This window comes from Poecile atricapillus, chromosome 3, assembly GCF_030490865.1.
Source record: "Poecile atricapillus isolate bPoeAtr1 chromosome 3, bPoeAtr1.hap1, whole genome shotgun sequence".
Taxonomy (NCBI): Eukaryota; Metazoa; Chordata; class Aves; order Passeriformes; family Paridae; genus Poecile; species Poecile atricapillus.
In genome coordinates this window covers 15,118,695-15,131,901 of record NC_081251.1, presented here as the reverse complement: position 1 = coordinate 15,131,901, position 13,207 = coordinate 15,118,695, and the positions used below count along the sequence as shown (strand labels likewise).

Sequence of the window (13,207 nt, the reverse complement as noted above, 5' to 3'; positions counted from 1 at the left end):
TGCCATAGGAGAGAAAGGTAAAGAACTACAGTCAGCCACTTCTCTTTTGGGGAGCATCATATTGATCAAAATGCTGCTTAGCATGTTTCCACACCCCTGGCCTCCAGGAGAAACGTAAATTTTGGATTTTTGAGACAAAACTCAGTGAAATAGCTAAAATAACCAGTCAAGTTAAATGCAGGAAAAAAAAATAATTGGCAACCTGCCAACTTCCTCTCAGTGAAACTCACTAGTTTCTGTAAGTGATTGCCTTCAAACTACCTGCTGGAGATGGTCTCCAATGGCTGCGAGTAGAGGAAGGCAGACTGTGCCATTTGCCCAGCAGGACACGAGGTGCTAGTGCAGGTATCACTACAGCTGAACTCCCTTCTGACTGAAAACAGCCCCAGCATTCAAAAACACACTTTGAAAAAGTAGCTACATTTCCTTTAGACAACTGCAGCTTCTCAGAGTATATTTTCTGCATACCTGTTCAAATGCACTCTGCTCTCACAGAGAAAGATTTAGATGTGGCATTGTTACAGTATTAAGATTTGGTTACCATTTACTATCTCTGTTTACATGTAAGAATCATTAAGTTTCCAGCTGAATTTGGAGAAGCCAAAGGAAACCCTGGTTTGGATGCAGTGAGTTTCTATGAGATTAAGGCTATGGCTCCACTATGTGTATGTACTGAAGTTTGCCATATGCATAAGAATAAAAGCAAGTGCTATTTCAATCACAAAAACTTGAAGCTGGGAATAAAGCAAATTTTAAAGTCACTTTTGTGTGCTTCAAGAGACTCACTAATGAGGTACCATCACTCTTGTTTACCCTACTAATTCAGCTAATGTAGAGCTTCTGCTGGAAACAATGGAGGTTAAACATTGCCTTTCAGAGCTGCTTGTATGAAAACAGCTTTATTTCTCACCTGGTCACTATTTCTGTCAGGAATGCCAACCTTTGGGCAGCCTTTCAAATTTTAACACTTATTCCAAGTTAGTTTAAGCTTTACCTATTTTCTTGATACATTAAGATCTTTCTCTTTATACATCAGGTGTTTGCTATGGCATGCCTGCAGTCCAGGACCTTCTGGCAAACAGATCAAATCCAGCTCTAGGACCAATTAGTTTATCAGAAACATTTTCTAATTTTAGTGCAAAAAGTGGCAGCAAACTAGCACAGGTTAAACGTAAGTCAGAATGATTTGCTTCAACAAGCAGACTATTTTATCACCAACACCCTCTGTATTAGGTCCTAGTATTTATACTTACTACTTAGTGTCATCTATCACATTTAATCCAAAGTCAGAAGGGATCACATTTAATCCAAAGTCAGAAGGGTAGCACATCTTTTCATAATATTAAATAAGAGCTTCTAATCGTATTGCACATACAAAAGATGTCCAGTCCTGTTTCTTATCTCTTTTATACTAAAGCCCTAGGCAACACAGGTCAGAGAGCCTGTCAGCTACACATTTTCAGCTTCCTGGGATTTTCTGTAACATATTTCAGTTCTCGCACACAGAAGCAGTGTGCCAGTTGTGGAGCCTGTGCTGTATTCTCTCATTAATGCCTAGATGTGTTTGTAAACAGCCATCAGCACTGCCCACAGCACTTGCAGACTAACTTGCAGAAAACCAGCACTGCACCGAACCTGCAATATGCAATTTCTTACAAACATGTCCAGTAGTGAAAAACGAATGTGAATTCACAGGAATTCGCACAGTGTTCGTTGACAGTCAACCTTCTTCTAATCACATATGAAAAAAGACAATTGAGTTTCCCTACCCACTGAGGGTTTCCTTCACTTCAGTTGGGAGAGAAAGGGTAGGGGAGATCCATTTATTAATAAGTTTGGGGTTTGCAGCATGTTGCTGTAAGAGCCATCCCTGACACATTAATTTTCTACAGATTAACGAACCACAGGACCAGTTATTTCAATATACTTTATTTTAAAACAGGTAGGTCACAAAGCACTAAGCTTAGCCCGTTCTGCCATACACAAGCTACAAATACTTGTTTGACAGTTGAGGGTCAGTCTTTAGTAGCATACATGAAAAGTGAATAAAAATCCATATAAAACAATATTCAAATAGTTTCCATAGGAACACAGATAATTGTGACCCATCTCCTAGTCATTTGTCTTTTGCCAAACCTAAATGTTAAAAAAACACTTAAAAATTCTACCAAGAATTAAGTTAACAGTCCCCCAAATGCCCTAAATTCAATTACTAACCTTGCACTTAGTTACTAAATATTACCTATACATTAATACTAGCTGAAGCACAAGTTGCTGGATATTCAATTCCGCTTTCCCAGGCACAAGAAACTGGCAGACTAGCAACATCCTGCTCCTCCACCTCAGCTAGGAACCCTTGCTCCTTGATCTGCTGCATTAGTTGCCTAGAAAGAAAAAAAAAAAGAGTGAGTCATAAATAGTTTCATTACAATCTGCCTAAAATAAGGTACATTTTTTTAATTGCCAGTAAGCATGAAATTAACTCTATGTATCACCTGCAATCCAGACATTATTATCATAGGGGAAAAAATAAAAATAAAAGCAGAATCCATGCAGGATCCCTGTGGCTGGCTAGGCTTTAGGGTAAGTGCCAATATCAAGCTGATTTTACCATTTCTGTGTAGGATTTAGGTCTGCAAAGATGTACCCATATACCTGTAACTACATCTGTACACCTCATGCTATACAGATTTGCTAACTTAGGGCTCAACAGTTCAGAAATTCAGATGTGAAAATCAATGACAACTTGACTGTCACTTATCCCACTCCCTCACATTAGTGGGCAACTTGAATCAAGAAAAATTATGGATAACAGACTAGGAATATAAAGGAGCTGACCAGATCAGTAAGAACCATGCAACTCCTTCTATAATCAGACAAGGGCTGTACTAAAACACAACCTCTGAAAAACTTCAGTTGACTTGAGTTTCTGGACTTAGTTCAAAAATTCATAGAATGGTTTGGGTTGGAAGAGGACCATGACATTTTAGTTCTAACCCCCCTGACATGGGTAGGGACAGCTTCAACTAGACCAAGTTGCTCAGAGACACATCCAGCCTGGCCTTGAACACTTCCAGGGATGGGACCTCTCTTTCAGTAGGAAGCCATTACCCCTTATTCTCTCACTATGTGCTTTTGCAAACAGTCTTGCCCCATCTTTCCTCCAAGTCCCTCTCAGGTAAGGGAAGGCTGCAATAAGGTCACCCCAAGGCCTAAGGTCACCTCCAGGCTGAGCAGATCTAGTTCTCTCAGTCTTTCCTCATAGCAGAGGTGCTCCATCCCTCTGATCAACTTAGTGGCCTTCTTCAGACTCGCTCCAACAGCTCCATGTCCTTCCTGTGCTGGGACCCCAGGGCTGGATGCAGCCCTGCAGGTGGGGTCTCACCAGGGCAGAGCAGAGGGGCAGAATCCCCTCCCTCTCCTGCTGCCCACGCTGCTTTGGGTGCAGCCCAGGGCACATTTGGCTCTCCAGGCTGCAAGGGCACATGGCTGGGTCATGACCAGCCGCTCATCCACCAGCACCCTGAAGTCCTTCTCAGCAGGGCTGCTCTGGATCTGTTCATCCCCCAGCCTGGAGTGATACCAGGGGTTGCCTGCATCCAGGTGCAGCACCTTGTACTTTGTCTTGTGACCTCATGAGATTCCCATGGTCCCACTTCTCAAGCCTGTCCAGGTCCCTCAGATGAGGGGTGGCATCCCATCCCTCAGGTGTATCAACAGCAACACTCAGCTTGGTGTCATCTTCTCGTTATCTTAGGTATGCAAGGCCAACAGTAGTGCCACTGCATGGCTCCTCATGCATTACCAGTTTTTACTTAGACACATGTAATCACATCTTGTCCTTTATCTTTCACAGTTTCTAGCCACAAATTTAGTTGTACACCTTTACAACATGTAGATGATATTACAAAAGGCTTGCCCATCCTAGAAAGATCTGCACCATAATCTCATTGACACATGCCTCTCAGTTAAGGGCCAGCCTCTATCACAGAGTTCTCTTACCAAAACAGAAAACACACGTAGGGCTGAAAGAGGGCTGTGCTGTGGCCTTGCATGAGTTATATTTGCATAACTAAGCTCAGCATGCCTCAGACCGAGTATTAAAATTTAACAGCAGCCTAGTGATACAGTGAAAACGCTAATTATTCTCCCACAGAGCCATTTTTAGTTCAATTAGACAGTTTTGGAGTGTTAAGGGAAGTCTAAAAGCTTCATGTGTTTTTAAAAATGCTTCAATGGACTGGAGGTTTCACTAAGGGAAAGCAACAACACAAGCCCTCCTTATACTGGCAGGGTTAGCAGAGGAACAGAGGAAGCTTCCTCTTACTTTTATGTCAGGAATTCCCCTGAACTTAAAAGATTTTCAATAAATTCAAGACCAACCCAATAGCACAGCTAATCATGCTTTAGGGTAACATTTCTGCTCAAAAGCCCTCTGCCAGTTCAGCAGGCAGATACCAGCAGAGCAGTAAGAGCTTCCTCTTACAGGAAACCCCGCTTTTATAGAAGGCACAATTCATTAACCTGTGCTGCACTGCAGAGCACCCATTACTTTAAACTGCTGTTTAAGTTGCAGTTTCACAGTATCCTTGCACTTAGAAGGTCCTGCTTTCTTTGCTTATCTGTTTAATAACTTCCCATGGAGATCTAGCACTCTGCACTGAGCCAGAGCTCAGCCTAAACCAAGGAATAGCTCTCAGAGATCATACTGTGAAGCAACACTGTTGAATGCCCCTGCATCCTGCAGTCAGGATTTAGCAGGCTATTAATTTAGAAGACATATACATATAACTGTGATTGTCTGGTCTCTGATTACTAGTCACAGAAGCTAAAGGTCAAGAATTCATAATGATTCTGTATGCTGTGCAATAGTGAAAACACTAGCTAGAATACACATTAATGAAGACTCTTAACATTGCCCCTTTAAAAGCATCTCTCCTATAAGTGTGTACAACAGAGAAAAGTAATTAGTAGCACCAGCATTTTTCTAAACACACAGCAAAAACCTTCAGGGGCACTGCCTTCTTCCACACCAGGTGGTTTTACAAGAGCTGTGGCACCCAAACTACCCCTGCTCATTAAGGAATAGCCAACTGATAATATGAGCTATTTATTACAGTGATATCAGAAGTACTGACAGATGAAGATATTTAGATACTAACCATGCTGGTCTGGACATCACATAGTGAATTGTTGGCCTCTGGAATCCATTGAAAGTAGAAGCTGCTGCAACAGTATAGGCACCCATGTTTTCAAATAGGATCCAGTCACCAACTTGCAGCTCTGGCAAATTAAACCGCTCAACAATCCGATCTAAGCCATCACAGGTTGGTCCCCAAATGCTGCAGGAGTAGCAGCTGTCATCTGGCTTAGGCCGCTAAAGAAGAGAGAGGAGTTTAATTATTTGACTATCAAAACAGAGGTTCCAGAAGTAATATCATAGTGTAGCATTCCACCTCTGAAGAAAAGGAAGAGCTACTTGCAGGTTCTTCTTCACCTCTGAAGTTAATTCCACTGCACGCTTCATAAATTAAAATGCCAAAGTCTGGCAAGATGAAGGGAGCAGTGAACTGAGAAGTGACTGCTGTGACAAGGATTTTCCTACATCCATGATATGTGATACATTTGAACAGGCATACCTTTTGCAGGACTGGCTTAACATGTGCATGATCATACAAGATGCAGTTGAATGATCCGTAGACCCCATCATTCACATAGTACATAAGGGTTTTGTCATTTGCATCATCTTCATCTGGAAGAAGTTGTGACACCAGTGAGAAAAAGTCTTGGAAAGAAACACACAGCAGGCTAGATCTAAGACTAAGTCTCAATTTACATACCATCAGAGCCTGTTTGCTCCTTTAACACAATTTTCTTTGCAATGATGTTGACTGCCAGTGTGAATGCGGATGCAACATAGTATCTTCCTGGCTCTGCAATAATATTTATTCCAGAATCTGAAGGGAAGTATTTATCCAGTGCTGGGTTGATTACACTAGTGATCTAGGGAAAAATCAGATGCCAGTATTAAAATTTCAGCAGTTACTCAGGTATTACTTTAAAAGTCTGAGATTAAAAAAGAAGCTCAAATTCAAAATTATACACTAGTGAAACATGTAACATCTATTAACATCTACTGTAATTTCTATTGACTGCTTTTGCTTTTTTTCCTCATTCAAAATCTTGTTTGCAATTAAATTTATACAAAGCAACAAAAGCAGACATCACCTGCAGCCTAAAGTTTAAGTAACAAAACAGGTCATGTTTGAGGCTGAAGGAAATTACCCCTCCTAGCCTCATTAAAACATCATTAATGCTCTGCGGGTCCCCACACTTCAAATTTGACTTGAAGTCCACTTGTAGTGCTGCTACTTATGCACTATTCCACAGCTTACTAAATCCTAAAGATGTCATCTCATGGTATCATAAACATACAGAGGGTTTTACCATTATACTTGAAAATTCAATTGCCTTCATGCATAGTTATTTCCGGGTTCTGAAGTTATCCTGAAGCTGCCTCTAACTGCAACACGACTCTTTCATGCCGTGGAGCCCAATGACGTAATTTGCTTTTGATGCCTCATGTATGCCATACATGCACCATGAGAAGCCAGACTTCATTAGGAGGTACCAAAAGTGCTACAATGTTAGTTCACACTACTATAAGAAAACTCTTTTTATGTAACTTACTGTATCCTTGTGTTAATATGTAACATTTAACACCTCCTTGGGTTAGGAGGTAAGGTGTTCTGACAATGCTGCTTTAAGCGGAAGTCCTATAAATATTCAGCCCTCTTGACCCTTCTGAAAGCAGAGCTATTGCTGAGGTAAAGCAGACTAGAAAACACTGAACAACTTAAAAATTATCCAAAAGCTAGTTCTAAATAAAATCAGACACTGCTCTCATATGGTGCCACCCCTAAGGACCACATGGATTCAGGACAACCCTTTCACCCTATTTGGGAGCGGTGCCAATCTATTCAGTCTGAAGTACAGCACCGACTGGAAGAATTCTATGCCGGCAGGAATCAAGCCTGTAGTTAGAACTAGCTTTACTTTTTTGAGACTTCTGCATGTTGGTGCAGTCATTTAGCTACATATCTAATGAGGTCATCTAATTTTTAATTTTCAGATTAATTCCTCTCCTTAATTACATTTCTGACCAAGCAGACACATTTTTGCACGTGGCCACATACAAACAGAAAAAGCAAGATTTTATTTAATCCAGATCAACACTCAAGCAAACTCCACAACCTGAGAACTTCTTAGCAAAGCTATACCTCTTCAAATTTAAGCTTGACATCTTCCGAGCCAGGGAAGCCACCACCAATATCAAGCAGATACATATTGAAGCCAAGTTCAGCCTAGAATGAGATTAAAAGCAACACTGTCAAGAAAAGTTTATCATTTATATCAGTTTATAATTTATCATTTTATCTTAAAAAGTAATGTGAAGTAATTTCATTAACACTAGAAACAGAGCTAACACATGTTCAAGTAACAGTCATTTGAGTTTAAGCTGCCAATTTTAGTTGCATCTGTAGATGAGTTTTGCCAAGCTGGTAAAGCAAGCTAACAAGACCTAAAAAATTCCAACAACATGAAGCCAGTGACTTAGCTAGCTTTTAACCCCAAAGCAATTGTACACTTCATTCAGTTTTGCCACAACAGTTGAGCAGTAGTTCCAGAGAAAGTAGAACTAGACTTACTCCCATATCGAACACACAGCGGGCATCAGAAATGGCTTGAACAAAGGTCTCTGGGTCTGTACATCCACTTCCAACATGGAAACTACAAAAAGATACCAAATATGAGTTGCTATTTGGCAAATTAATCAAGAAGTTTTGTATAAACTCATGTCATCACATGCAAAGGCATCTCTATTGTCAGGCAGACCATTTAAAGAAAACTTATTCAATACGACTGCGTTTTGATACTGTCAGCTCACCTAACTCCAACAATGGCAAGGTCAAGCTCTTTTGCACGCTCCAGAAGAAGCCTGCTAGTCTTAAGTGTAGCTCCAAATTTAACACTAAGACGACAGACTGCTTTGGAGTCATCAGTGGTAATGCGCAACACTAACCTAGAAACAGGAAAACATGAGGAGTTAAGTTTCACTATAACAGACATCATCATCAGGCAGCTATGATCTCAGAATGAGACTAAGCTTAAAGACATTTTATTTGAGACTAATATTAAAGATATTATACAAGCTGCTCTGTGTATGTCTTCCTAAAGTGCCAATAAACTCTACAAGATTAGATTTCACTGGTTAAAAGTATGTTTATTATTTCACAGTTTTGCAGACTACCTTAAATTAATGAAGAACAAGTTTCAGATAAAGCAGGTATTTCTGTATCTTGGGAACCCAAGGAAGAATTATAGAACAATTAGCGTTACTTACTTGGCTTTTGGATGGGCCCTTGCAACTTTCATTAGTTCTACTTCACTATCAAATGTCATCATCTGCACACCACTGCTGGCAGCATGTTTAATTTGAGATACTTGTTTGCAGGGATTTGCATATATTATTCGCTCAGGAGGCACACCAATGCTCTGTACCAGCTGTATTTCCGTCTGAAGAAAGAACAGATTACACTTGTAGAAGATACTTCTAGAAGGATGATTAATGTAATCAGAACAAAAGCAACACCACTCAGTAATGCTTAATTTTATACGAACATGTTTTGTAAGGCTGAAGAGATACTAATGTCACAGATCAGAAGACAGTTGAGATCTCACCTTACTGGCACAATCAAATCCTGCCCCAAGAACAGCAAGTGTCTTCACAACAGCTTTGCTGTCGTTACATTTTACAGCATAGAAGGGGGTCACCCGAGGAAGGGCCTTATGCCACCGTATATGCTTCTTCACAATGTCCCCAAGGTCAGCAACATAGAAGGCATCTTTATCATCCTAGAGCAAACATACATCTTAACGTTACAAACAACAGATAACAGGATAAGCCTAGAGGTCAGCATTTGAGGGGGCTGTCTTGTGGATCATTTGCAAGGACAACTTGTTCTATTAGTTTATAAGTTTGTAGCATCATGAAATGTAGTGGTTTTCCCATTATACTTACAGAAGATGACACTTCATTTATTTTTTGGTCAAGGATATCCTTGGCAGTAAAGCCTTCATCAAGGAAGGTCAACTCAAATTCTTCTTTGCTGAAGTTACTCATGACTTCCAGGATTTCAGGTTTATGTGGACGAACTTGGGTATGAAGTGCTGGAAAAACAAACAAACAAAAAAAAACCCAACATTAATTACTTAATTTGAATTTCTATAGCTTACATTCAATACTTCACTTAGATTCATAAAGTCATTATATGACCATTATTTTATGCTTGTCTCATTTACAATTATACAGCTCCTACAGTGATCACTAATAGCTGCATATATTACACATTTGCATGATGACAGAACAGATATAATCACAACCAAGGAGGCAGGCCAAAATAATCTTGATAGCTGGAAGGCAAGTTCTCCTCTGCTCAACAACTCTAAAATGCACTGAATCTACGCAAAGAAAAAACAATCAAATAAATACTGTCAAATATTATTAGTCTGTCTCTCTGGAAATTTCTGCTGACTTTTTTTTTACCTCCACATCAGAGCTATTAATATTATGGCTAGTGTCTACTTACCACTTTTCTTTTGTAAAACAACTCCTAAGCACTGTTTTAGCTCACCAGTTTCAGAAGAAAGGGTTTACTTGTTATTACCAATTGAACCCAAGACTGCTACTGACTTGTGAGTAGTAACAACTCTCATAAGGTCCAAGCCAGGAAAATATATGGATTCCCAATAGAGTTCAGATTATGCATAAAGCACACATGAGAACAGGGCTTTCCTTGAAGTTGCTCTGTTGGTAAGTTAGAGCTTCCCTGTTCTACTCATGACCTCCAAGTTACGTGAAAACCTCAGCTGCCATGAGTGGCAGATACACACTTTAAGACTGGTTTGTAACTCCGACCTGCAGACAAAGTCTTAACAGTGACCCAAAGTAGCACTTTTAAACAGGATTTTACAGCAGTCCATTAGAAATCTTCATTGCTAGCAGAAATCTAGGTGCCAAGTAGAAACTCCCTTGAAAGCTAGCACTAAAGAGCAAAAGCACACTCCTCTGCCACCCATGAAGTCCATGGGTGCCACCCTGTTACTGGGTAGTCCAAATACAGAACGACAGCGTTCTCCATCAAGCTGTTAAGCAGTGTGTGCTAGCTTTCAGAGACCTCAGCATTGCAAGTCACTTGTAGGAAAGATATGGTTTCATGTAACGAGGTCCAGCCCTTTTCCTTCTCTCAGCAATTTTTACACTCAAACTAGTCATGCAGACTAGGACTGAAAATTATGCAAACTCTGAATTATTCACTAATTTTAAGTTATGCTACTGTTTTCTACTTTCAAAAAGCTTGGCTACAAACCAATTGAAAAATGATGTTTTGTAGCTGTTACAAATTAACAAGGTTCTTAAACCAATAGAATCATTCATTCCATATGTATATAACAAAATCCATTGAATTTTATTGAATTACTTTGAAACATCAGCAATTATACTTAATTTCAACCTTCAGAAACATATGGCAACAAGAACCATGTCACATCTTTTGATCATCTCACTTATCAGAGACAAATCAAATTTGAGATGCAAACTAGATTAAGCTTTGATTCTAATAAACCCAACAATCCACTGAGCCTTATTCTCCCTCTGCTCTCATTCACGTGCAGTGATAATTCTACCACAAGCTGGATTAAAGTCTCCTCTTAAAAGCCTCTTTGAAAGGACCATAAGAAACAGCAAATTAAACACTTTTCAGAAAGGTGTTTGTTACTAAGAAGTTGCATCTCATCACAGACTTGCAGCTTTGCAGAAAGCAGTTCAGGGACTTCAGCTGTGGTTAAAAGAAGTGAACAGCATCAGGAAAAATTTAGTTTAACCTCCCCTCTGCAGAGCGCTGCATGAAAAGCACTTTTCCTTTTAACATGCAAAAGGGAAATTACTTTTACTGGCCACAACAGATTTTGTTAAAAAGTTCTTGCAAGCTTTCCATTTCCACCTCGTTGCACAATTTCAACTACAGTGTAACTACGCAGCATACAGACAGAACACGATCACGTAGGTGCTAACTGTAGCCTCCCAAAGTAAGTTTCTATTTGGACCGTGTGCTAAGTGTCTGCAGCTCCCCTGTTTGCAGAAGAAAGGCAATTTATGCTCATTTAGAATTTGTTCTCCAGAACATTCCCCTATTCAGCAGCTGTATTTAGGCAGAGCTGAGTCATGCCTGCAGGCTCTGTACTCAAACAGCCAAGCTGCGTCTAGAAAAGGTGCCCGAGGCGCCGCTGCCTCCGGAGCCTGCAGAGCGCTGCGGGCTGCGGTGGGCACGGATGGGGCCGGCTGCCCTGCGCCCTTCTCCCTGCAAAGCCACACGGTCCCGCAGCAGAGCCTGACATAGCCAGGCTGGGGCTGCGCTGCCCGGCTCGGCAGCGGGGCACCGCACGCCCAGCCTGACACCGCGGCTCCCCGAGGAGGCGCCTGTCAGCCCCGGGGTGCACCTTCCTTACAGCTCACATCACCTGCGGCTGCGCCCCCACCCCGGGACCCCAGCGCTCCGCGGGAGAAGGGCTCCCTCCCCATCCCTGGGGGTATTCAAGGCCAGATCGGACGGGGCTCTGAGCTACGGAAGGTGTCCCTGCCGCAGGCAGACTCGGAGCTAGATGGTCTTTAAGGTCCCTTCCAACCCAAACTACTCCGTAATTCTCGGATTCGCTCCCGTTCCAGGCTTGTGCCCGCCGGGTGTGCAGGGGGGCAGCGCCCCGCGCCCCGGCGCCGCTCGGCCCCAGGGCGAGCCCGGGCGCCCCAAGCCCTGCTCCTGCCATGTTCCTGCCACGCACCTGCCTTTCCCCACCCCGGAAACAGCCCGGCGGCCACGGCGGGCCGTCCCTTCCCCCGCTGCCGGGAACTGCCGCCAATACTCCCCAGGCAAGCCGGGGAGCCGGTCTGGCCCGCTTACAGCCTCCCGGAGCCTCCCGCCTCCCGGCCGGGGATTCCCCGTGCCCGGCGGCAGCACCGGCGCCCAGCCCGGGCCGCTCCGCTTGGCAGCGGCCCCGCAGACACGTGGCTGCGAGCCGGCCGCTTCCGCCGCGGCCCCGCCGCCCGCCCGCCCTCAGCGCTTCCCGGCACAGCCCGCAGCGCTCCCCGGCACAGCCCGCCGCCCGCCTCACCTCGCCTCGGGCAGCGGAGCTGCTGTCAAGCCCCCGCGGCAGCCGATCCCCTCGCTCCGAGCCGCCTCCCCCTCCTCCTGCGAGCCGGGCGCGGTGCGCGGAGCCGGGCGGGAGCGCCGGACCGGCTGAGGAGGAGCGGGGCTGGCGGGACGAGCGAGGCGCCGCGGCTGACAAAGCTTCGCCACGGCCGCCGCGCTCCTATTTATAGCGCCACGGCGTCGCTGTGGCAACGCACCAGCTCAAACCAGCCGCGATCGGCTGGGACCGGGCGCGCTCCCACCGCCGCTATTGTGACGTACGGCAGAACATGCGCACGGCGCCGGGTGCCCCCCGCCCGCCCCGCCCGCCCGGCCCGGCCCGGCCCCTGATCCTGTCCGACCCCTGATCCTGCCCCTGCCGTGCCGAGCCGCTGCGCGGGCTATGCCCCCCACCCCCGACGCCCTTTCCCCCTGGGGCCGCCCGGGGCGGGATCCACCTGGGGGTGATGTGAGCGACCTCAGCCCTGCCGGCTGCCAGCAGGTGCATGGCCAGCGCCGTCCCCGCCGCCGGTTCGGTACCCCCGGGTCCGTACTCCCGGTTCGGTACTTCAGTGAAAAAGTGGCTGCAGGAGGCCGGAGGGCTGCGGCTTCAAGCGATGCCTTCTGTAGATGCTGGAGGAAAGCGCTGCTGAGCCAGGGGACCCGGAGTGTGTCACAGCCGGCGTGTCGGTGGGCCGACAGAGCCATCCAGTTTGTGCGGCTCTCGCAGCCCCTGTGCTCGGCACTGGCTGCTGTTCTCAGCGGTGCTATCCCTGACTGCATCCCTGACCACCGACGGTGTTATCCAAAACACTTCCCATAACGCCGACCGCGGTTTTTCCATCCTCTCTTGCCCTGACACTGGTAGCTGTTTCCACTCTAAGGTTATTTTGTATTGCTGTCTCGTTTTAAAAATGGGCGTCGATGGAAGGTGAAAGACAGTATCAATTGATCCTTTTAAT

General features: G+C 44.4%; 1 protein-coding gene across 2 annotated transcripts; it reads right to left on the bottom strand.

Annotated features, from left to right (window-relative positions):
• Positions 1-1,913: 1,913 nt before the first annotated feature.
• Positions 1,914-12,508, bottom strand: ODC1 (ornithine decarboxylase 1). 2 transcript variants are annotated; one of them, XM_058834808.1, is made up of 11 exons: positions 12,229-12,508; positions 9,083-9,231; positions 8,743-8,916; positions 8,405-8,577; positions 7,949-8,083; positions 7,710-7,791; positions 7,281-7,364; positions 5,841-6,003; positions 5,640-5,752; positions 5,163-5,377; positions 1,914-2,384 (listed from the first exon to the last, which is right to left on the bottom strand). In XM_058834808.1, the coding sequence occupies exons 2-11, from the start codon at positions 9,182-9,184 to the stop codon at positions 2,243-2,245; spliced, it is 1,383 nt and encodes a 460-aa protein (XP_058690791.1). In that variant the 5' UTR covers positions 9,185-9,231; positions 12,229-12,508; the 3' UTR covers positions 1,914-2,242. The 2 variants fall into 2 exon arrangements, with proteins under 2 accessions (XP_058690791.1, XP_058690792.1); XM_058834809.1 differs by lacking the exon at positions 12,229-12,508 and adding an exon at positions 11,899-12,022.
• Positions 12,509-13,207: the final 699 nt, after the last annotated feature.

Bases quoted from the DNA above. Each gene is read 5' to 3' on its own strand.
- ODC1 (XM_058834808.1), bottom strand. From the start codon at position 9,184: ATGAGTAACTTCAGCAAAGAAGAATTTGAGTTGACCTTCCTTGATGAA. The intron at 8,578-8,742 runs GTGAGATCTCAA...TTCTTTCTTCAG, and splicing joins GATTTGATTGTGCCAGTAAG to ACGGAAATACAGCTGGTACA. The intron at 7,365-7,709 runs GTAAGTCTAGTT...ATCTCATTCTAG, and splicing joins GCTGTGTGTTCGATATGGGA to GCTGAACTTGGCTTCAATAT.